Source organism: Myotis myotis, unplaced genomic scaffold, assembly GCF_014108235.1.
Source record: "Myotis myotis isolate mMyoMyo1 unplaced genomic scaffold, mMyoMyo1.p scaffold_m19_p_7, whole genome shotgun sequence".
In the NCBI taxonomy this organism is placed as follows: Eukaryota; Metazoa; Chordata; class Mammalia; order Chiroptera; family Vespertilionidae; genus Myotis; species Myotis myotis.
In genome coordinates, this window is record NW_023416379.1 from 30,244,076 (window position 1) to 30,270,047 (window position 25,972).

General features: G+C 36.8%; 1 protein-coding gene across 12 annotated transcripts in view; it reads left to right on the forward strand.

Annotated features, from left to right (window-relative positions):
* The window catches only part of UTRN (utrophin), a 443,932-nt gene that overhangs the window by 305,994 nt on the left and 111,966 nt on the right, over positions 1-25,972 (forward strand). For 11 of the 12 annotated variants that reach the window (XM_036316081.1, XM_036316083.1, XM_036316082.1 and 8 more), the window contains 2 exons: positions 1,280-1,452; positions 14,067-14,223. In XM_036316081.1, coding sequence (XP_036171974.1) covers positions 1,280-1,452; positions 14,067-14,223 — 330 coding nt within the window. Of the gene's footprint in view, positions 1-1,279; positions 1,453-14,066; positions 14,224-25,972 lie in introns of those variants that run through there. The other variant, XM_036316090.1, reaches the window with a different exon arrangement.

Sequence of the window (25,972 nt, forward strand, 5' to 3'; positions counted from 1 at the left end):
TCTGATTTTTCTCTGAGTTTGTTTGTTTTAGATTCCACATGAGATTGTACAGTATGTGTCTTTCTCTGTCTGACTTCTTTCACTTAGAAGAGTGCCTTCAGGGTCTATCCATATTGTCACAAATGGTAGGATTTCTTCATTTTTTATGGATAGAAAACATTCCCACATATATATCTCACAACTGGTTTATCCATTCCTCCATCGATGGACACCCAGGTTTTATCCATGTCTTGGCTATTGTAAATAATGTTGCTATGAACACAGGGGTACAGATAGAATTTTGAATTAGTGTTTTCATATCTTCTGGATTTATTCCCAGAAGTGGGAGTGCTTGATAGTTTCCACTTTTTTTTCAGTTTTAAAACAATCAATGTAATAGATGTGTTTATACATAAATATTCCTAGGATACATAATTTCAACAGATTTTTTAAATTACATTTTTATTGATTTCAGAGAGGAAGGGAGAGGGAGAGAGGGATAGAAAGATCAATGATGAGAGAGAATCATTGATTGGCTGCTTCCTGCATGCCCCGCACTGGGGACTGAGCCTGCAACCCAGGCATGTGCCCTGACCGGGAATCGAATTGTAACCTCCTGGTTCATAAGTCAGTGCTCAACCACCAGCTGGGCAATTTCAACAGTTTTAAGGTTTTTTGATCCATATTGACAAAATGCTTCTTCAAAGTCTTAACAAATTTTTATTATTAATTTATAATAATTTTTTATTTTATTTAAACTACACTAAAATTTACTTTATAAAAATAAACAAAATATTACCTATTTAATATGAGAAATATTACTTTACAATTAGTTTTTATTTCCTAAACAGGACATTTTTATGAAAATGTTCTTTAAAAATTGTAGAAATAAACTTTATTAGATTGAAAGAATAAACAATAAATTTGTAGAAAACCAGCAATTAAAAGGATGTAACATCCAGCAACCTTTGTAAAACTTCATATTTTGAGGGGAGTTTTACCCATATATAAAGGGGACAAATAATTTGATTGAATCGGACTAGCTCATACATGAAATTAAGATTATAATGTATTTTATTTTTAAGAAGTTGGGAATCAAGGTATTGAAGATTTAAAGATTATTATTTTTAATGAAAGAATTGTGCAAACACTTGAATTTGTTATCATTTAAGATGAAATTATTTTTCTTTAAAAAATACACCTCATCTATGAAATATAAGATAAAACTCTGTATAGCAATCCCAAGTAATGTTGACACTAATACGTAACATTTTCATTATCTCTGCTTTTCTATCTTTAGGACATCCAGGCGGAAATTGATGCCCACAATGACATATTTAAAAGTATTGATGGGAACAGGCAGAAAATGGTAAAAGCACTGGGAAATTCTGAAGAGGCTACTATGCTTCAACATCGACTCGATGATATGAACCAAAGGTGGAACGACTTGAAAGCAAAATCTGCTAGCATCAGGTCAGAATAATCAATGTCAGAACACAACTAATGGGGGAGGGGGTTTCATGACTCTTGTATATAAGACAGAGAACCAGCTACTTCCCCAGAAATACCCTAAGATTTAAATGAAAGACTATTTTTTAAAGTCCTAGTTTTAGTTCCATCAGTGTCCCGTGCCCTTTGCCATCTGTTCTTGATTATTCACAATATATTTGCATATATTCAACCTAATGATACCAATTATAATGTTACCTACACCGGATAATTTTTGTTTACCTTAGGCAAGTACTATGTTATTAGGATCCTTGCAAACATTACTTTTTTCAGTACTCAAAAAATTCTAGTAAGGTCAATAGTAAAATTCTTTCTTAATATGAAGAAACAGGCTTAATGAGTGTGAGGAACTCGCCAAGAATTTGAACGAACAAGTGCCAAGCCAGGATTTGAATCTAGACCTTTTGGGCTCTTGGCAATGAACATGTTTTGCCTCATCATGCTATTTGTATATCCAATTTGAAGATGTTTTATAGAAATTAAATATTGCTTATGGACACTAAAATGGAAAATTGATGATTCATGTCTGCATTTGCAGAGAGTAAAATTAAATAAAGATGAATCTGAGGACCAGAATGCTGACTAGGAAAGGACCTTGGGCAAATACTTCTGTGACAAGTATTATTGTTATTGAGAGTCAAGAATATTTTAGAATTGTACTTAATAGATGGTGCATATGAGTTTAGAAGAAACTGTGATCAGTAACTGAGCAAACACCCGAAAACAAATGTTGGGGGAGACCAAGATCGTGCACCTAGATCAGTTTCTTTTAGAGTTCGGAAACTGTGTGATTTATGGAAAAATATACAACCGTCAACCAAATGATCTTGAGTTTGACTTTTTAAATTAACTTATTGACCTTGAACAAGTCACTTAGTCTCCCTGAGCCTTAGTTTTTAAATTCATAAAATATAACTATTTAATTTGTATGATTGCTGTGAAGATTGAATAGGATAATCTGATAGGTCCTTAATCTATGTGAAGCCTGTTCAATATAGTTATTATTATTTTTTTTACATAAAGATGCTCAGTGATTTCATAAAACTAGCATACAAAGACTAGAAATCTTCAGTGATTATTATTGTGAATTAATTTTTAAAAGTTTTTTTTTTTCTGAAGAGATGTCCAAAGGCGTTTATTCTTCTGGGGATCATTGAGGAAGATTTGCATTTCATTTTATACTTAAAGAAGGGGGTCATGTATCGTGGCTATGAAAGCCTCAGTATAAAGATCTCATTGAAAATCATGTCAGAATCAGCCAACTATTTTTAATAAGAGGGAGATTATGGAATGTTGTACAGTGTACTATGCTTGTTGAAGATTGAGTTTTCAACTGGCCAAATCCCATTTGGTTGCACCTTTCTGTCCCCATAAATAGAAATAAGTGAAAAGTTTTAGAATGTTAACACAGTGACAAGCATTCACTGAGGTGCTAGCAAAACCAACGTCTAGCGCAGTGATGGCGAACCTTTTGAGCTCGGCGTGTCAGCATTTTGAAAAACCCTAACTTAACTCAGGTGCCGTGTCACATATAGAAATTTTTTGATATTTGCAACCATAGTAAAACAAAGACTTATATTTTTGATGTTTATTTTATATATTTAAATGCCATTTAACAAAGAAAAGTCAACCAAAAAAATGAGTTCGCATGTCACCTCTGACACGCGTGTCATAGGTTCGCCATCACTGATCTAGTGTAATGAGCTAAAAAGCACAAGAATGGTGCTGGTGACAATTGTGCATGTGGTGCTGGACCTTTGAGAGTCTGGAGGAAGAGTTCTTTAAAAAGGAAAACTTAATGAAGACTACATCTGTTTAAACAGACCAAGTGGAAAACTAAAGACAAAAAAATCTTTGGCATTTCATGGATGTTATTGCCTAAGCCCATTGATTCATGGAAAGAAATACCTTAAAAACTTTAGTTGCAATATTATCTTATGCATAACTTAAAGTTTATTCTCCCATCTTCTACAAGAAGATGGGAGAATAAACTTTTTCCAGTGGACTTCTGCATCATGATAGATCATTCCAGTAAGATGTGTTATTAATGTGATGAACTAAAACTATTTTTACCTTTATTACCTTTACCCGCTTTTGGAGATTTAGGCATTTATTCAAGCATTTAATGAGAACTTACTTCTATATTTAAGGCATTGCTAATCATAAATAAGATATGGCCCCTGCCCCAGAGGGTTCACAGTTCTGTCCAAGTTCAGATGGACCCAAAGGAGGGGGTGATTACTTTCATTTCAGTTGGTCATCAAAGGTTTCATAAAAGAGGAAATTTCTAAGTTGAACCTTGAAAGATGCGTAGTTATTCCTCAGATGGACTGGAGAAGGGCTTCTAAGCAGGAAGCTTGAAATAACATTGTGTTTTCATGGAGTAGTTAAAAAGTTCAGTCTGGCTAAGAATAGATTTTGCCATTGGTATAGAGAGGACAGATTGTGGCTAGAGAAAAAGGTAGAGAGAGAGGCAAGACATAAATCGTAGAATACCTGTGTGTACCACATTGTATTCCTTTGGTGATGGAATCTGAACATAATTAGATTGGAGTTTGTCATGATCCCTCCCACACAATTATGAGGATGTATTAGATAAGCACAGTTCTAAAGACAGGGAGACTTGTTACTTAATTCATGTTGTTGAGGCACTGGCAGAACACCTAGAAACAAATAACCAGTAGCCGTTGGGTGGAGACCTCTTTAAAAGAGAACTGTAGGCCAAATAGATGGTGGGATGGGGAGTATCCAGGCAGAGGTGGCAGGTAAGCACTGTGAGTAGGCAAGAGGATGCCAATGGAAGAGGGTGCAGCACAGTCCCAGGAAACCCAGGTGCATAAGGAATAGGGGAAGGAAAGGAAACCAGAAAAGAACCTGAGAAGTGGCTGTCCTTGAGGAAGTAAGAGAACCTGGAGAGTATTGTCAAGAGCCAAGAGGAGGGAGTTTCAGAAAGAAGGGCTTAGTTAATAGTGCTGGCTGCTTGAAGAAGTCGAGTAAGGTCAGGGCTGCTGAGTCCAGCTGTAATTAGAAGGGCTTTGGTGACTTTGCCAGGATCATTTTGTGATTGAGGCAAAAATCTGATTGCAGAGGACTAACGAGTCAGAATGGGAAGTGAGGCACTGGAAATAGAACTGAGTCTACACAGTCTCGTGTTCTCAAGTAACTGCCCTGAAGGGAAGTGGGGGGGGGAGTACACATGGCTATAACTATATTATTACCCATAACAGTATCATGAGCCTATAACAGCTGGCAGGCTCCATCTATATCTAGATTGACCTTTCGCTGCTTTCATATAGATTAGATATGTTCAAAGTAATGAGTGATATAGTCTTCATTTTTATCTTCAAAAAATGGACAAAATAAATTTTATGAATATATTCATCATTAATTAGACATTTATAAAAGATAAAATGGTTTATTATTCTCAGTAGTGGGTCCTCATATGGGAAGCATACCTCAGAGAGAAGTGGTAGAGGATAGTGTTTCTAATGTTTTACTCCGGAGCTAGACTGCCTGGATTTAAACACTGGCTTTGCCACTTATCAGCTGTGGCCCCATGGGCAGGTTACTTAGCCTATTATTAGTCTCATTGATCACAGTTCTGTTTGGCACTGATCAGCTCCAAGGACATAGAAATTTTCTCTACTCCATCTTTTTCTACCTTTATTCACTAGGAATTTCTGAGCAGGTCCCCAACAAGGCTGGATTCTGAACAAATATGAACCAAAAGTATGGCTAATCCTATATAATAAAAGCCTAATATGCTAAGTTTCTGGTCATCCAGTCATCCGTTCAACCAATCAAAGTGTAATGTGCTAATGATATGCTAAGGCCGCTCAGCCGCTCGCTATGACGTGCACTGACCACCAGGGGCTAGGCACTCTGACTGGTAGGTTAGCTTGCTGCTGGGGGATGGCGAGATGGGCCAGACATGCCCTGGAACCCTCCTTCAGTCCCTCCCTGGCCCCGATCATGCACCGGTGGGGTCCCTCAGCCTGGCCTGTAATCCAGGACCCCTTGGGGATGTTGGAGAGCCGGTTTCGGCCCAATCCTGCAGGCCAGGACAAGGGACCCCACTGGTACATGAATTCGTGCACCAGGTCTCTAGTAGGAATAACAGTGTCATGTGAATTGCTGAGGTTGAGGATAGAGCTTAGCGTAAGAGGTAAATGGGGCTGTTCACTGAACCCCACAATGAGGTGGAAATTACTAGCAGTTACAATTCAAGGTGGTTTCCAGAGTGCAACTCCCTACATGGAAGAATAGAAAGAACTCAGTATCTACAGACCTGTTATCAGGAGTTAAGGGTAGCTGAGCTAAGCACACCCAGTAATCCCCAGATTTAAAGATCAGATTCCTCATTCTACCTCTCCAGGGAATGAGGGAATAAAGGGGCAGAGAAGAGGCCAGAAGTGTGCTTAGTGAGAAAATCCCTACCCAAGGCAGGAAGTGTTCTTCTCATTAGCAAATATGAAGAAACAGCCTATCTCCCAGACACCTGCCTCCTTCGGTCCTTACTGAAAATGATGCCTGTTAAGCACTGATTTTCTCCTTCTCTGTTCTTTCCTCTCATTCCTTTTTAATATATATATATATTGATTTCATAGAGGAAGGGAGAGGGAGAGAGAAATAGAAACATCAATGATGAGAGAAAAATCATTAATTGGCTGCCTCCTGCACACCCCATACTGAGGATCAAGTCCACAACCCTGGCCATGATCTCCTGGTTCATAAGTCGACACTTAACCACTGAGCTATGCTGGCTGGGCTTTTTGCTCATTCCTTTAAAGAAAAGTCTACCCTTAACACTGACTTCTCTTGTGAACAAAATCTCATGTGCCTTTAATATTTCTGTAAGTTCTTCCACCACTTTTCTTTATAATTGAAAACTGGCTTTCCCCCTAATTGCCTGGTTTACTTAAATTTAATTAAATTTAAGTTTAATGTGTCCATTTTCCTCACCTGGCAGACATTGGGAATAATCTGCATATTTAGCAACTGGTATGGATACCAAACAATCAGAATGCCAGCCAAAGACTTCTAGTATGGCACCCGCAGAACACTGGCTGAACAGGAGTCCTGCCACACAGCTGGTAACAGGGAGAGGTGGCAGCCTCTTCACTGTTTCCAAAGCATTGCTTCTCCATCTGTCAACAACTTCTCCTTAGAAGTGAATACATCCATTAGTCTACCCTCTCACCATTTAATTCTTGCTTCCTCCTGATCTGCTGTGCACTCTCCTACTTTCCTCATTAATTTAAGCATCTGACTTCCCTTTCCTTTTCCATCTTTTCTTCAGTTGTCATTTTGGGTGTGGATATTGATAATTTTTTATATTTTCTCTTCCAAGTTTCTGTTTTTACTTTATCTATAAAAGTCTTTATCCCTGTTCTGTTTCCAAGTCCCATAGACTTGGCCCTACCTAAGATTCAGTTCATGCCCCATGTCAACTTGGTGTTCCTGAGACGCTTGATCTTCAAGAGACCAAGGGCAAATTGTTCTCCAGAGCACATGTATTATTTTACTACATTCCACCTGCCCATGTGCATCTCAATGCCACTGTTTTCCATGTTGGTTAGAGAAGAGCTCTCTGTTATAAAATCCAAATTGCTTACAGTATCATCAGTAAATCAACTCTCCTTCACATTAAAGTTATGGATCTGATGAAGTGGGTACCTTCTTTCATTACCTTATTATATAACAGGACCACCTCTATACTATTATCCAACTTTATATTTTTGTCCTGTATATATAATTAATCTACAATACTACAACTAGAGTTTTAAAAAATACATATACATTTTTTAATATTTTCAACTTTTGAATTCTTAGCTTTCTTTTTATTTTCCTTCTTCCTAAACCTGCCCATCTCTGTCCCCATCTTTAGTTGCTTAAACCCTTCCTTTTTTCAAACTCATCAATCCATTAGCCAGTTTGGATTCCGTCAGAAGCCATTTCAATGATGTCAGGATCTTAAATTTCCTCTTCCCCCTTGATTTTCCATCTGCTTTTTAAATCTTTGACATTCTGATGATCACACCTTCTCTTTCTCCTGCTCTTAATTCTAGATTACTTAGTATTGCACTAGAACAGTGGTTCTCAACCTTCCTAATGCCGCGACCCTTTAATACAGTTCCTCATGTTAGGGTGACCCCCAATTTCATTGTTACAAATTGAACATAATTAAAGCATAGTGATTAATCACAAAAACAATATGTAATTATATATGTGTTTTCCAATGGTCTTAGGCGACCCCTGTGAAAGGGCCGTTTGACCCCCCAAGGGGTCGTGATCCACAGGTTGAGAACTGCTGCCCTAGAAAGTAAGAAATATCATTACTTTAATTTGAGACTTTCTACTTAGAATTGGTATTGTGATGCTGAATGGTGTTCTGTAATCTTCACCACCATGCCTATTTTTAAAAGACTTTGATTCTGCTTTAGCTCCCACACTCCCTCTCTGCAGGTGGTCTTGTTTCATTTTTTTTCTGGGAGTGAGGCCATCTGATAAATTCCCCTTCTGTGCGTTCTGAATTTTAAATTGTGTTTTAATTGTGATAAAGTTAATATTGTCATAGCAGGGGGCATTTGCTCTAATTGATCATCATTTTTATAAAAAGAATATCTGCCAAAGATCATAATAACAGTTAGTATTTATTAAACATCCATGTGCCAGACCTACATTAAGTGCTTTACAGACATTAGTTCCTTGGACCATGGTGTGGTCATTGGAACTATGTAATAATATTTGGCTCAGTATCTTGGTTAATATCATAAATATTATTTTATAATCTCGTTGGATGACTATGATTAAACTTTTTAAATACTAATATCCAAGGTACCAAATATTCTTTTGTGCTAAAAACCAATACATTCAGTTGTACATTATATCTAGAACAGCGTAAGAGAAGATAGTTAATGATTTGAAACTTCAGCTAGGAATTAGGCTCTTAAGAATATTTGACAATATTTTTTCCTCCCTGGAAAAAATGTGAATTGCAAATATACTAATAAATTCAGTAATGGGAATGACATGGTTTAAATTTTTATATTACATTTATTTAATTTAGGATTATGCTAATTAAATATCTACTTATCAGCTTAGTGATGTTTAATATAGGTTCTTATTAACATATGGTTTCAAAGGCCAGTGAAATTGTCAAATCTAATGAAAACAGAGTTCAAAGACAAAATTCTATCATCCCATTCTTTTATGAGCCTCATAAAAATTCAGGGCATCTTTTAAAAGCTGTTAGAGAATATTAACCTTTAACATCGTCATTACATCTAATATTACCACATTTTACAATGTCACTGACTCCACTTTTAATCTTAGGTAACTGATTTTGCTAAGCATGTTGTAAAACTACTAAAACTTCCTTTTCTCAGGTCTAATAGAGGAAGGTTCTGCTGCTCTCTCCTTTCTTTTTCTCTTTGGGTTGATGCTGGGCCCTACGCTTTCTGCAGCGATGGAAGTGGTCTACATCAGCATTCTTCAGTAGGGCAGCCAGTAGCCACATGTGACATGTTGGCACTTGAAACATAGCTAGTGCAACTGATGAACTGAATTTCAAATTTTATTTAACTGAAATTTAATTGAAATCGCCACATGTTGCTGGTGGTGACCATATTGGAAGCCCAGCTCTAGTGTTCCTTCAGCACAGACTGAATTCTGAGGACTTCATTTTTTTTTCTTAATGGGTCTTCATTCTCTTTCTGGGAGCAGAAATAATCCTTTTTTGATGTTACTGGTTGATTTTGTACTAACAAAGGTATTTTCTTTTATTATAACTTTAACTTGTAATCTATGAGTTATAATCATAAACTAAAAATAAATTTGATTTTTTGTGAGAATGCCAAATTGGACATCTAAATCTATAGTCCTCACACAATAGGGGTTAGTATGTCTTTGCTCCTCTTAGGTTGGGTCATGTACTCTCTGGTAGACCTGCTTTCCAGATGTCTGCATGTCTGTCTGGGAAAGAGCTTGGGCTTGAGTTTGTATTCCACAGTCTCACCATAGCTTCCTGAACACATTGCTTCTTTCTCTCAGCCATAGTTCTCTCCTGGAGTTGGTAGGTTTCCTACTTCAGAGTGCATTTGGATTACTTGTCTTTCTGCTAACTTGACCTCTGAAGTTTCTATTTCTGAACCAGTGTAGTACCTGATATCAGAGTGGTTGCTACATAAATTTTGTTTGTATTGAATAAATGAAAAAAACTATTTTATTTTAATAAATGCCCCTCCTTACAAAGTTTCCTTTCTTTTTCATATCTGTATACTGGGAGAAGGACTAAAAACTTATTTGAAAAAAAACATTGAAAAGAAGAGGCATCTGGTGTTTTAAAATAAATATTAATACATCATTTCTTTCTCTCTCTCCCCCTCCCTCCCACCCTCTCTGCCTGCCTGCCTCCCTCCCTCCCTCCCTCCTTCCCTCCCTTTCTCATTTTTTTTCTTGGATATCAAGTACAGCATTGGGAATATAATCAATAATATTGTAATAAGTATGTAGGTATCAGATGGGTGCTAGACTTATGGTAGGGTCACTTCATAAGTTATATAAATGCCTAACCACTATGCTATATATCTGAAATTAATATGATATTTAATGTCAACTGTATTTCAAAAATAAAAATATTATAAATAAAGTAAATGGCAGGATACTCTCTACTACAGGGTGTCCCAAAAAATGTATACACACTTTGAATAATTTATTAATTCCAGTGGGTTAAATATGATAAGAAATAAACATCAATTGAGCTATCAGCTGTTGAAGTGTTTATATATTTTTTGGGATAACTTGTATACTTAGATAATTATCATTTTTATGAATCTTTACCTTCTAAAAACTTTTTGCATATTTTTATAAATAATTTGTCATTTATAAATGTTTAGTCAGCTGTAAATTAAATTATTCAATCTAAAAAGAGGGAATTTTTATAAAGCATATTATTTAGTAGACATCATCCTAGGTTGATAAAGACTTTCATTCAGTGAAAGTATTTATTATTTTGCCCCTGTCAGGTGACCAAAGAATGAACTGAAGCAGGTGAGAGTTAGGATAATGAGTCAATTATCTATAATGTAAGTGCCCACAGATATGTGTCAAATAAAAAAAAATGTTTTACTTGACGATTCTGAAAACATGATTGATGACTGGTTCTAAAGTCTTGGGGGAATGTAAGCTTTAAAGTGTCTAGAGACAAATTGAGAAAGTACAATTAACATCATACACAAATTTAAGGTTTCTTCTTGCAAAGCATTCAACCTATTGCCCAAGAAAAAGCTTTCATCTTGTAAGATGAAAGAATTAAATTGAAACTAGAACACTGAAGGCTACTACGGAAGCATGCATTTATTTGGGCATATGGTAGCAATCCACTAAACACAGTTATAGTCCATTGGAGAATAACCAAAACAGATTTTCCAGGCAAAGATTCTGCTAGATCAGGTTGCTTTTTACTATGGAAAAAGAAAGATGCAGAGAAGTACATATACTAATGTTGACTTTTTAAATTTCAAAGTCACTTTAATATCTTTTATAAAAGTATTGTCATCTTCTTTATAAATAGTTCTTCAGGAGCTGAGTGCCATAGATTTCCATAATCAATTTTATTATTTCTATTCAGTGAAGAGAGTTAATTGCATTGAAAAAGGCATTTGCATGCTCTTCAATACAATGAGTGTGTAACTGGAAATCAAAGGAATGTCTGGTTTGTTATTGATTAAAGAGTTAACTACAGACATTGAAGATGCAGGATCAAATAATCTAAAATAAGAGGTCAGGGTATGTGCATACGTGTTTTGCACACAGAGTGTCAAACACTTCTTGATTTACTAAGGACCTCTGATTTCTACTCTGGTTTATAACGGTCTTTTTAAAAAAATTATACTTAAAAATACTGGCAAGAAATTGCATCAGATCAGTCAAATGTACTTATGGCAAAATAGTTTTAGCTTTCAGAGAGGTTTTCAGTTAATATAATTGAAATTATTTAGTTCTGCTCTGTGATGAGTGAAATCATTATTTATCAGGGATAGGTAATTACATATTTGGCCTAAAATTAATCAATATGAACACAGAAAAGCTAGCACTCGAGCGGAATTGGAATCTCATTAAAGAGCAATTTTATACAGCATAGGGAATATAGTCAATAGTGTTGTAATAACTGTGCATGGTGTCAGGCGGGTAGTAGGCCTGTCAGATTGATCACTGTGTAAGGTATATAAATGTCTAAGCATTGTGTTTTACATCTGAAACTAATATAATAATGTATGTCAACTATAATTAAAAACTAACTTTTAAAAAGATAAATATGGCCGAAACCGGTTTGGCTCAGTGGATAGAGCGTCAGCTTGCGGACTGAAAGGTCCCAGGTTCGATTCCGGTCAAGGGCATGTACCTGGGTTGCGGGCACATCCCCAGTAGGAGATGTGCAGGAGGCAGCTGATCGATGTTTCTCTCTCATCGATGTTTCTGACTCTCTCTCTCTCTCCCTTCCTCTCTGTAAAAAATCAATAAAATATATTTTTAAAAAAAAGATAAATATGAAAAAGAGGCGACTCAAAGAAAGGAACAATTTTGTAAAGTGAGGTCAATTATAGCACCTATGGAATGAATAGAAAAGATTGTAAATGCAAGAGAATAAAATAAAATTTTTAATCATACAATTCTCCAAGAACTATAAAAATACCATAAACTTCTTTTTGTTTTTAAATTTTATTTTTTTAAATTATTTTATACCTAGCTCTTTTGAATAAGACATATAATGTTAATTCTTTTTCTATTAGCCAGTAGACAGTGGAACTAAAAATAGATCACAGGACAATTGGCTTTTTGTATGTGACTGAATGCTGATTCATACTATTTTAGGGAAATTTTTCTTTTAAACAATAATATTGGAGATGAGCTAGAAATCAATAACTTATAGTTCTGAAAAGATTATGAACTTTTTAAACAAAGAAACAATATTGGTTATCTGTTTCTGGGAGTACCACCTAATGTGATCAATGGGGAAATATCTGTTTGAATTATCTAGAACAGGTAATTCCGCTTTAAGACAGAGCCTCAAGTAGGTCAGATGTCCAAAAAAGGAAGTCACTGGTAGGTCTGAGGGACAGTAGTGGCCGTGTCTAGTATCTCTCAGTAAAAAAGCAGCTTTGTGGAAGGGGCAATCCTAATGCCAATGTCAAGGCGAGAATTGCTGTCTGAGAGGATATGAAACCTGATCAACAGAGGTTTCTTGCACGTGGTGTTGCCCCAAATCTTTTCTCATCCTGAGTCCTTAGTCTTTGCAAACTGTTGCGGAACAAGGCTTATGTCTGTCTCTATCAGCCTTGCCCTTTTGATCTGAAAGGTCAAGGTAATTCCATTTCACGCAGATTAGTGCTTAAGTCCACATTCACAGTCTGTCCACTGGGGTGAAGCAGGATTGACTAAATGCTGATTCCTTGAGTCTCTGCAGTTGTTTCTGATGGATCTGTCTTTTCAAATCCAGCCCATGTGCTGTGGGCTGGAGACTGAATACGTGGGTTTTCTCCAAGACCCTTATGGGAACAACGAACAAATTTGTTCTTTGCATTTCTATTTTCAGAGGCCTTGGCTGTTATTGGAGCCTTCATCACATAAAAATGTATTTCCTAAATCTGGTTTCATGATTGTGAAGTTCATAATTTAAGTATCTGATGAATGTACTCTTCTGTGTGAAAAATAGAAATTATTATTAAAACAAAGACTTCCCTTAAAGCAGACTATAAACTACTACAATCAGTGATTTCTGCTCAGTTGTTTTCATTCACAGTGGAAATTTGTCACTGGAAATCAGTCAGTCTTAACCCAAATAATGTAGTGTCCAAGTAATGCCTTATTGTTTTCTAAGTTTTGATGTAAATATTGGTGATGGTCTGCTTTCAGTAGTTTATTTGGTTACAAAAGAAATCAGGACATTAGCAATTTCCTTTCCTAAAAAAATTAATTAGTTTTTCTTGGGAAGAAAAGTAATATGGGCCTATTGTAAATATTGTTGTTACAAAAATTCATAAAAAGTAGGTGTTTACTGTGTTCTTACTAGTAACCACAGCTGGTATACATCTTTCTAAACATTGTTTATACATATAATTTCTTTCTTCTCTATCCCTCTCTTCATGTATATAGATGAAATGAGAAAATATTATTCTGAATGTGCATATATACTTCACATAAACTACAGAAACTTGGTTTTACAATTTTACATTATGTTGTGCACATTCTTCTTAAAAGCCTCATGTTTATGCTTTTGTGGTATGGAGGTGTACATTATAATTTTGATAGATAGTACCAACATGTACTCTGAATTCAAAATAACTTCCTTACAGGAAATTATATCTATAATATATATTATTAAGAAACATGGTCAATAGTATTATAATAACTATAATTTTATTATTAGTTTTATTTTATTTTTTTACAAAGAGTTGGCTTCTTTCTTAGACATGAACATTTAGTTGGTCATACAAGATTATTAGGCTAAGAGAAAGTATATACTTTTTTGGATGCATTTCAAACATCTAAATGTGGTCAGCATTGTTTCTCAACAGGGCCCATTTGGAGGCCAGTGCTGAGAAGTGGAACAGGTTGCTGATATCCCTGGAAGAACTGATCAAATGGCTGAATATGAAAGATGAAGAGCTTAAACAACAAATGCCTATTGGAGGGGATGTTCCAGCCTTACAGCTCCAATATGATCATTGTAAAGTAAGTTGACCACATATGGTGGGTATCTTTTAAAATTAATTTTGATTTTGGTGAAATAAATACTCAAAATAAAATTCTAGATAAGTATCAGTTGAACCAAGTATCACAGATTCCCCCCACCTCCGCTTCTAAATTTCAGTATTTATACATTTATTTTAAATTGTATCTATTGCTTCCATTTGTTTCAAATTAATTTTTCTCTTCATATTTAAATAAATATGAAGAGAAAAATGTAATATTTAAAAAACATTACAGACATCTAAAGCATAATATTGCTTTTAGGTAATTACAAAATTTTTTTTTTTAAAATATATTTCACTGATTTTCCACAGAGAGGAAGGGAGAGAGACAGAGAGTCAGAAACATCGATGAGAGAGAAACATCGATCAGCCGCCTCCTGCACATCCTCCACTGGGCATGTGCCCGCAACCCAGGTACATGCCCTTAACCGGAATCGAACCTGGGACCTTTCAGTCCGCAGGCCGACGCTCTATCCACTGAGCCAAACCGGTTTTGGCGTAATTACAAAATTTATCTAACTTTCCAATAGTTTTAAAATATTAATATCTTATATTGGGGATTTTTTTACTATATGTTAATCTGAAATTTAAAAGTCATAGAATCATAAAGAATTACAAACTGTTTATAATAAATGAAAGTGAAAAAATAAGGACTTGAAGTAGTAAGAAAATAGAATGGACTTAGGTCTTATAGCAAATGATAGTAGTATTTAAGATCATTTTATGTTTTCTTTTTCTGAAGTTAGATCTTTTTTTGAGTTACATTTTCATTCTGCTCAAATTTCTGTCTCTATGCAAATTTGTACTTCTACACTGATAAGCAGATATGCTGAAATGTTATCAACTGACAGATTAATTCTTAGATCCTTGTATTAAGTTCTTTGCCTTATTAACTTTTTACTCATTTATTCCTTCATACTGATTTCTCATATTACATATCAGCTTGTTCTATATATTTTATTCTCTTCACATGCAATGCAAGTTCTCATTCTAAATATGTACATTTTAATGTGATGTCAGAATGCTGTTCCCATTTAAAAAATGACAAACACCAATACATGCATCTTTAAAGGAAGGTGTCATCTATGCAATATATTGCTTCAATGCAAAATGATAAGACCATGAGATTTATTTTATTTTGAATCCTTCTGATGAGGTTATTCAAATGACCATTTGGGCAAACTTTGTCTTTCTACTTAAAAAGAGAATATGATAGAGAAATAACTCAAACATGAATTAGTTATTTCTGAAATTTTCCATTTAATATTTTCAAACTGCAGTTGACTGCAGTTAAAGTGAAACCCTGGAAAGTGAAACAGTGGATAAGGGAGGACTGGCGTAATGGTTTTATAAAGGTGGGGACTGATCGAACATGCTTTCTTGCTATGGGAATGATCCTGTAAAGTGGGAAAAGTCAGTGACGCAGGGGGGCGGGTACCATCCAGGAACAGTGACGGGTGGATCCAATGTACAAGTGGAGCAGTTTGTTTCAGGTAGAAGGGCAAGGATTTCATCCATTGTAACAGGTAACTGTCTGAATTACTTTATTTGGAACCACATAGTACTATTTAGAGAAGTAGAATTAATTTGACATAATCTCTCAATGCTAAATTAGAACATCTAGAGATTATGAGCTGAATGGGTTTCACTTCGTTTTCATACCAATGTGACTATTAAGTTATGTGGGGCCGTTCATCAGAACTCTAACACCCTTTCTCCAATAGAGTGCATGATTGAGTTTAGAAAAGGAAACCACTAAGAATCATTGAAAGTGTATGGTTCAGGTAAAATTTCTTGTTGGTTTGTCCATTCCCTTAGGAATCTTCTGACCTTTGTTTAACCCAATGTAATTCTTATATTCAAATCTCATACGAGTCAGGACATTAGGGCCTTAAACTGAATTACCAAGATAAGCAAACTTGCTTATTAAAATAATAAACTTGAACATTATCTTTAAAATAGCAACACCCCACCATAAAATTTAATGTGTGTGTGCGTGCGTATCCCCTGGTAAAGCAATCTGAGACTCCTCCTGCAAACCTGTAACTTCAAGGTCTTGCTGTGTTATGAGGCTAGTTAATGTGAGAAATTCACCTCTTGGTAAAATTGCTTAAAATTAATTTCCAAGTCCCCCTCCTACTTTGCCACCTATGTTGACTTCCTTCTCATCAAACATGAAATGCATGGCCCCATACAGTTAGTAAAGAGAAGTAGCAGTTCTCTAAGTGAGCCTGCACCTACCTGCCATACTCCCATCTAGTTGTGTGCAGTCTGATCTGTCACCTGAACCTGATAGGTGTAATTGGAACCTCACCCCAAAGGGTTTATCCAAGTCTAGAGGGAGAATCAAAGTAGTCTAATAGCTGTTACGCTGGGGGTGAAATTAACAGTGGACCACAAGAAACAGAGGTCTGTGAAACCAAGTGGCATAGCCCACCCCTTTATTCAGCCCATTCCTAACAAACTAACTGCCTCTGAACATAGCCCAGAGACAATTTCATGTCGCTCACAGTTTATTTCTTTATTCAGGAAACTTCTGTGTTACACCTGATATTTGCCAGATACATTGCTAGATACTGGGCATGCATCAGTTTATGACTGTTTTTGCTGTCACAGATGTCACCCTCTAGCAGCAGAGATATGTTTGAAAAAAAGTAATGACAGTAGGTATCAAAAATGCTGTAATGTGAGCATGAACACAAGCCAGGGAAGCACAGATGAATCGTGATTATTTGTACTTGGGAAGATTGGGTAGGGCTCCATAGAGCAAGAGGCCTTTGAGCTAGAAAGACACTGTGGAATAAGAATACACTACAGATTTTTACAAAAACTTCTGGCAGAAAAAATCCTCCAAATTTGCCACGGTATGAATTGGAGTATGCAATAGAGGTGTTGCTCATCTCCCTTTTTGACTACATGTAGAATAAGACTGAACATATTTGCTGGATAAAGAAATACATTTATGTATGCATGTATTTTCAAAATGGAAGAAATAATATTGTTTTATCACTATAAGAAGCTGGAAGTTTTCTATCTTAGTTTTAGCATTCATACTTAGTATTCTGATTGAGGCATCATTTTTTTATGCCAATGGGTTGGAACCAAAATAAATTTATATATTATATGTTCATTTAGGGACATTGACCAAAATTTCTAAAGCACTGTGAAGGGAGATTTTAAAAAACATTTCATCTGCATACCAATGAAAAGTAAGCCTGTTTTCTTCCCCTTTCTCGTGTGGTTTTATTAGTGCTATCGAATTTAATGACTCTTCAGCCCCTTTTTTGCTGTCGTTTTATGACTTCAGATCCATATATGCTGATTTAGCTTTGAAAGCAACTTGAGGGGAAAAGGAAATTGCATTCTAACAGATTCTCCTTACGTTGATATCAATTATTTTTTCCTGCTTATATTCTTCAATGAACAGTGCTTTTGTGAAACCTAAAGCTAAGGAAGCCTGACGTACCAGCAACATTTCTGTTCTAGGTCAGATGCCTTGGGTCTAGGGACAGCTTCATGGGTGTGTCCCATGCAGTCAAGGTCATACAGGGCTTTGCTCTTAGAAGGGCCCTGCACTTGGCTTCTTGCTCTGCTGCCTCCATCTTTAAATTCTGAGTACTATTGGGCCAGGCACCCGTGATTTCACTTCTCACAGGGCCCTGCAGATTATATAGCCAGCCCTGCTTGCATCGAGACGGAAAACATTAATGTCTATGTTTTGGTATATATAAACCAACACTTTTACAATAATGAAAGCCTCTTAACAATTACTTTATGCACCCTCTTTCTCCTCCAGGAAGTAAGCCATCCTGAGCCCCTTCCATGCCCCTCATTGTGACTTGTGATATCTGCTTGTTACTGTCAGCTGGGTTGTGATTAGTGGTTTCTTTTCGGTCCTCCCTTTCCTGTTGGCTCACTCACTGTACTTCTGTTCTGTCTCTTTACTTGACTTTTAGGTCACTGCTCTTTCCTCATATTCTTCCCACCTCACTGGTAGCTCCTTCTCAGTCTCTTTTACTGGTTCCTTCTTTTCCCCTCCACCCCTAAAATAGGGATGCACCAGGGATCAGGCTGTGCCAACTTCATTTCTGAACTCATCTGGCCTCCTGGTTTCCACAACATCTATATGCCAACCATTCCCAAATTTGTATCTGTTCACGTGCATCTCTACTTGGGAGTCTGATAGACATCTCCAACTTGAAATGTCCATACTGAATTCCTGAACTTGCCCCTCAAATTTCTTCTATCCAGTCTTCCCGATTTCAGCGGATAGATTTTTGTTCCAGTTGTTAGGTAAAAAATAATAATTATTTCAATATTGTCTTTCATATTCAGGTTGTTGGGAAATCTTGGTTCTATGTTCAAAATATAGAATCTGAATCTGACTGCCTATAACAAGTTCTTTGTAGCTACAGTTATCAGTCTGTGTGTATGTTTTTGTTTTTGTTGTTGTTGTTGTTTTAGCATAACAGTCAGGGTATTCCCATTTAAATAAATAAGAAGTCTTTGGTGGCTCTCTAATTCAGAATAAAAGCCACAGTCCTCAAAATGTTTTTTTTTATAATATATATATTTTTATTGATTTCAGAGAGGAAGGGGGAGAGAGAGAGAGAGAGAGAGAGAGAGAGAGAGAGAAGAAAGAGAGAGAGCGAGAGAGAGAGAGAAACATTAATGATGAGAATCATTGATTGCCTGCTTCCTACATGCCTCCTACTGGGGATCCAGCCGGCAACCCGGGCATGTGGCATGTTTCCTGACGGGGAATCAACCCGCATGACCTCCTGGTTCATAGGTTAATGCTCAACTGCCGAGCCACACTGGCAGGGCCTCAAAATGGTTGTTAAGATACTATATGATCTGACCTACTTCCTATTCAAACCTTGCTCACCTCATTTTTGCTATTTTATCTTCTTACAACCTAGTTTCAGCCACTCTGGTCTCTTGTATGCCTTCAGTCACAGCTGTCTTTTTTGCCTGGAATTCTCTTTGCATAATATCCACATGGTTAACTCCACCGTTTTCAAATATTTGCTCTATGACACTTTCCCAATGAATCCTATTCATACTTCTTGAAATTGTAACCCCCATCTCAGCATTTGTAATCTCTTTTAACCTATTCTGTTTTTTACAGTATTTATCATCTTCTTATATAATTATTTATTTTCTGTTGTGTCTTTGTCTATGCCTGGGAGTTTAGATGCCCAAGAAATATTTTTTGAATGTTGAATGAATGAAATATACCCAAAGATAACACGTCCTTTGGTATAAATGTTCCTTTTTATTTCTCTTTAATCCCTTTTTTTCTTATTCATGCTTGAAAGCATATCACATTTTGATAATATTTCTAGTTTAAAGAGCTGAATCTTTAATAAAGGTAATAGCTGACCAAAAATGTAAGCAACAATATTTTCTCAAGAGCTAGACATAATTTCAATTACATGACATACTTAAAGTTGTAAGAAAATTAATAAACACCATTATACTTTATGCTTTAATACTGTAATCAACTAAGAGGTTATCTTTTACCTGCCTTAATACTGCCTAAATTATCAAACCAAGAGATAGAAAGATTTTTATATGAGCAGAAAGGAACTAGTATGTGTTGATTGTTGAGATAGTATTTAAAATATACCTTTTTATGCTGGAAACTGCCAGATTCTCCCAGTGTTTTGCTTCTCTCTTATTTAGAAAGTTGACATTTGAAAACTTGATGATTTATGATTCCTAACAAACCTAGGGAGTAGCTTAAACACATGTTCTCTCTCATTCAGTAACTATGTTGGCATATATTACAGTTTATAAATAAATCTATCTTCAGAGATGTTATTGAAGTAGAACATAGAGAAAAGTTTTATGATTGTTATAGATAATAAAAGTGTGCTTCTAAAAATATTTGTAATTCTTAATAATACTGTTCTTATAATTATACTGTTCTTATAATTTGTTAAGGATAAATTAGATGATAAATAAACTTGATTTCATCTGGTATTCCTGTCTTAAAAGTATAATTTTTCATTGTGAAAATAATAATATAGATTTTTTCCAAAAACATGTCCATAATTTTACCACTGTAACACAAGCATTTTTATTTTGCATTATTTCCTTTTTGCATATTTGCCTTTCACTCAATTTTAACAGAGTATATAGGTTTTATATCCTGTCTTTTTTACTTAGATGTATGCCATGCCTATTTCTTCACATTGCAATGTAGTCATTATTACAATAATTTTTCAAGGTTACATAATGGTCTCTAGTGTAGCCTTACCTAGTGAACCTAAATGTTTTCCAGGTGTTAGGTATTTAAGTTGGTTTCAATTTTTATTAATCATAAATAATGTTACAATGAAAAGTGTTGTATTTGGAACTATTTTTTGTGGATTATTTTCTTAGGATATATTCCCAAAGCTGAAATTCTTGTTTCACATAATATGTACATAGTAATGGCTCTTGATATATTGCCAACCTACTTTCCCAAATGATTGAACTAATTTTCTGCCTCCAGCAACGTATGAAAGTGAAGTTTCACTGTGTCCTTGCCTATGATTTCTCATTTTTGTGCCTCTTTCTGGTGAATGTTGTATTTTTTGCATTAATATGCTTGTATTTCATATCAATATGGGAATTTAGAGAGCAGGTTTAGGATGTCAGATGTCTGACTCAAATTTCTCTACCAAAAAGAAGTGGTAAACTGATTAGATGTTTTGATTTAGTTGAACCTAGAGGAATAGGGAAAAAGTGGTCCATTGTTGTTGAACTGGTCAGTTGAAGAAATTTGGTATTTATAGCAAATTAAGTATGTGTGATGTAATCTGGCTATTTTTACCAAGAGATTTACATTACTATTTTATTCTGGTGCAGATTGGTTCACTACATTTATTTGTTGGCTATCTAAAAATCGAAAGTTACATAAGAGTTTTGCAATTCAGTTTTATGCTTAACAAACACTATGACTTAATCTTGGAGGATCACATAACTCTATTTTTCTCATTAAGAAATAATTTGTCTCTTGGAAGAGTTAAATTCAGTTGTTACTGCTAATAAAGGGATGGATACTGGTATTGGTCATCCAAACTGTAGATAAAACAGCTAGAACTGGTATTGGTCATCCAAACTATAGATAAAACAGCTAGAACTTTCCTCTAAGTGTAACTGCACAGAGGCCGAGGAGAGAAATTCAGTTTCAGAGAATGATGGTAAGATATTAGATTAGCATGTTTTAATAGCTAGTTATTCTACAGCACTGAATAGCTTTAAAATCTGTTTAAATTCACTGTCTCACCTGTGCAGTTAAGTGGAACGAGAGATTTTGTTACTAACATGCAGAGAAGTTATGGGCAAACCCAAGGACTCATGGTAGGTAAGGGTGTACCTACAAGGTACCTACTGAGCTATAACACAAGGATTTGGGTTGCAAGTTTCTATCTGGTTTTACTACACTACAAAAAGAAACTTAAATGTCTCTTTATTCTTTTATACACAAACTGGAGGCCCGACGCACAAAATTCATGCAAGAATGGGCCTCCCTTCCCCTGGATGCTGGCACTGGCTTCCCTCCCAGCCCTGGCTGGCACCTGGGACCCGGGCTTCCCTCTGGCTGCTGGCAGGCACCCGGGACCGAGGCTTCCCTCCTAGCCCCTGCTTCGTCCAGAAGGTCTTCCGGAAGGACGTCCAGTCTAGTTAGCATATTACACTTTTATTTTTATAGATCCATTGAATTTCCATTCTACCCTCTGGGGCATAGATGTGAGTCTTCAGAGAGGTTCAGTTTTATGAAGGAGCCAGGTCTGCACAAAGGCCAGGACATGTATGTGTGCTGAATGCTCAGAAAAGCAGATGCCAAGTGTTGTAGAAGCATAGAGGAAGGAGGGCTGACTTCAGGGGAGCCAGGTGATGTTTATACCAAGGTGAAGTGGTATTGGAGCTGGGTCCCTGAAGGTCAGGAAGGATGACCCTAGTGTATCTCTTTGACTTTGAACAGTGAGCATCGGTGACATGGCTAAGAAAGCACACAGATATTGTGTCCTGAGAAATAACCTTTTCTGTAAAGAGCTGTACGGAGATGACAACTTCTCTGCTCTCCTGCTCAAAGTTATTTCATGCTGATTTCTTCTACAGGTCAGCTTTATTTGAGCTGCTCCCATTCCCCAGTTTTCTTCCTTTTCCCCCATTTTTTATTTCAAGTCAGTTTACTTATTTCTTCATTCATTCACCCAACAGATATATGTCTTGAGTGTTGCAATCTAAATAATAAGGAGCCAGCCATTGGAGATTTGACGCAAAAGTGTTCAGAATTGAAAAGGCCACGAGGCAGGAAAAACTTGGCATACTCTAGGAAGGGAATTAAAACCTCCGAGGCTAGAAATTAGGGTGTGCTGGTAGTTGAGGTTGGAGAGCAAAGAAGGTCCAGATCTCGGTTGGAAGTTTAGAATTTATCCTAAGTGCACCAGGAAACCATTGGAGTGTTTCAGGCAGGAGAACAAAAGGATCTGATTTATCTATCATTTTAATGTCTAGAAATCGTTAAGAAAAGGGCATCCCAGTGGATTTTGGCACTTGATATACAGACAGTTTGGGTGAGGGCTTTAGAGTAAAGAAAGAAGAGGAGATGGGTGTAATTTAAAGGAGAGAGAATGACACCGGGACTTAGTACACACCTGCATATTCACATTTCCGGATGGCAGGTTGGCAGTTTAGGACTGCAGAGGATGGCACTGACTCCCCTCCTTGGTCCAGGTTCCCTCAGACCCTGCTTTCACATTGAGAACCTTGCAGGATCCTGTCCATTTCAGTGCTGACAGGCATAACTGATGTATCAAGGCCATTTGCTGGGCTGATGCCATGTTCATGGTGAAAACAAGGAGCTGCTGATTGACTTGTGAGACTTTCTGACTTAAGCCACAGCAGTCACTTCTTTATACCTTCTTATCCCTTAATCCCCTGCTCTTCCCACTAAATTGTGGCAGCTGGGAGAAATGTTCCCAGGCCTTCAGGCACTTAAGAGTTGAATGAGGAGTGATTTTCTCTGCTGTCTGGCAAGTGATAGGAACCAAAGAGCACCCTGAGTTTGAAAGGGACAGAGAAGTGGCCGGAAAGGTGGGCTCTGCTAAAGCTTGGGCCCATAGAAATCATCGCGAAGGAAAACTGATTTTTAGTAGTTAACTTCTCGTGTTTGAATCAGGTCTTCATTAAGCTGACGTCCCAGGGCTTCGTTTGGTCTGCATGAGCATGCAGATGTTACTTTCACCAGAGAACACAAGGAGACACTAGATTACCTCATCTCTATTTTGTTTACTTGAATTGCTTTCCCCCTTACTACCTTTAATCTAATTCCAATTTCTTTTTCATTAGCAGTTCACATATTTCTTTAACAGATAGCTTGCAACCCCCTCCGCCTCCCTCCCTCGCCTGTATATTTCCTCAGTGCTCTATTTATACCCCTCTCAAAGGTTTGTGGCACTTTCTATATCCTCACTAGCATTATTTTTTCCTCTCTAATATAAATTCCTTGAGAGTTAGGATCATGGCTTACTAATTGCTGTCTTCTCTTATGCCTAGCATATTTCCTTACAGATTATATGAATTGTTTTGACATTTTTATTTTGGTGGAAATCTTTGTTGGAAAATTCTGTTATGCTCTCATCCTACCTTAGAAAGGGAGAGAAGTTGAATATTTTCTTATGGCCATGGGACAGTCATGGTGCTCTCCATTTATTAGTCTTGACTCTTGAGATATCTGAGACTATATTCCCTTATATGAAACTTTTAAATATAGTTTAAATTTAATTTTTAGAAATTGTTTTGTATCATCCTTCTTGTTAAACGGATTGTAGTCTGTTGCTTATAGACAAAGCTTCATTTTACATGTATTTGCCTGCAGGAGGCTTGAGGCTCTTTCCACGTAGGACTAGAAATGGGAAATGCATAAGCTTTGTGACACGTTGCCACACACAGCACTTTTAGGTCAATGGCCAAGGCTTGAGTCCACAAGGGAGCTAGATGTCAGCTGTATGGTAATCTGTCCTCAAATACCACTGTCTTTGAGATGCCTTTGTGAGCGCTTATATGAAATATTAGTAACCCCGACACCCGTGCTAACCTCTTTCCCTCTGATTCTGTGTGGTAGATGCTACAATAAGGAACCATGCTTCTCCGTACCTAGCCCCCTGTGCAGGGGATCGGTGCTGTTCCCCTCGAGGGAGTCAGTATAACATTGGGAGGTGGTGGAAGTGATGTGCGAATTCTAGAACTGCACTGACTTATATGGTAACCTTCAGCCACATGTGACCATTTGTACTTAAATGAAATCAATTACAATTAGGTAAAATTTAAAGTTTAGTTTCTCAGTTGTACTAGTCATATTTCAAGTTCAAAATAGCACAGGCAACTAGTGGTTACCATATTGGACAGCATACTTTTAAAGCATATCTATCACTGCAGAAGGTTTCATTGGGCAGAGCTGTTCCAGAACCTGTCTGCAGAGATCTTGCAGCTTTTACTCTGCCCTTTGGGAGCACTAATTACTGTGCTTTAAACAAGCCCAAATCCAGCCTATTGGGCAATTTGAAACCAGGTAGAGGAAACTGAGCTGCTCCAGCCAAACATGTGAGTGAGGCCATCTTGGGCTTCTACTCCATTCAAGCCACAGATGGAGTAACCTCTGCTGGCACCGGCCGGGTTGCTGGTCAAATTGCCAGCCAGCTCATAGAATTATGAAAAATAAATCATGATTGCTTTAAGCCAATAATTTTAGATGGACTTGATACACAAGAGTGAAAATGGATATAACCTTCAATATAATCACTGCAATAGTTTTGAAATTATTGGAAACTATGCCCTATGCAGTTACGTCATGATTAGGATGTGGTAAAAAGGGGACAGATGGAATGAGCTCATACCACTTTTTTTTATAGTAAGATCAGTTCCTTATTTATTTAGGGAGAGAAAATAATATTTGCTATTAATAAAATAATGGCCAACCGCAAAATGAAATACGTAGTGCTTATTAGCTGACAGGTGATAGGAGAAAACTAACTTTGTTTCTGAAAATTATTCACCAGTAATTTGCAAAGTAGATAGTTCAAAAAAATCCAGAGCTACATGGAATGCAATAGTTATTCTAATTTAGGATAATAAGATTTGGGAACTTTGGGATATTTTGCTTGGCCACATTTTGTGATTTTACATAGTATTTAATTTTGAAAGCATTCCTTCTTTATTCATTATTTCCCAAGCACATTTTCAGTAATATCCTATATAATAAAAGGCTAATATGCAAATTGACTGAGAGGTGGAATGACCGATCGCTATGATGCGCACTGACCACTAGGGGGCAGATGCTCAATGCAGAAGCTGCCCCCTGGTGGTCAGTGTGCTCCCACAGGGGGAGTGCCGCTCAGCCAGAAGCAGGGCTCATGTGAGAGGGCGCAGGCCAGGCTGAGGGAACCCCACCCCCACCCCCACCCCCAGTGCACGAATGCCATGCACCAGGCCTCGTGTGTGTGTGTGTGTGTGTGTGTGTGTGTGTGTGTGCGCGCGCGCACACACACACACACACACACACATACATCTAGGCAGGCATTGAGAAGAACTTCAAATGATTGAAACATGAGCCTTACTCTGGAAGAATTGACACTGTATTAGGATGAGTTCTGTTAGGAATACAAAATGTTCTGGAAACACTAATATATGGGATGGAAACACACTAAACATATGGGATGAGTTATTTGAGT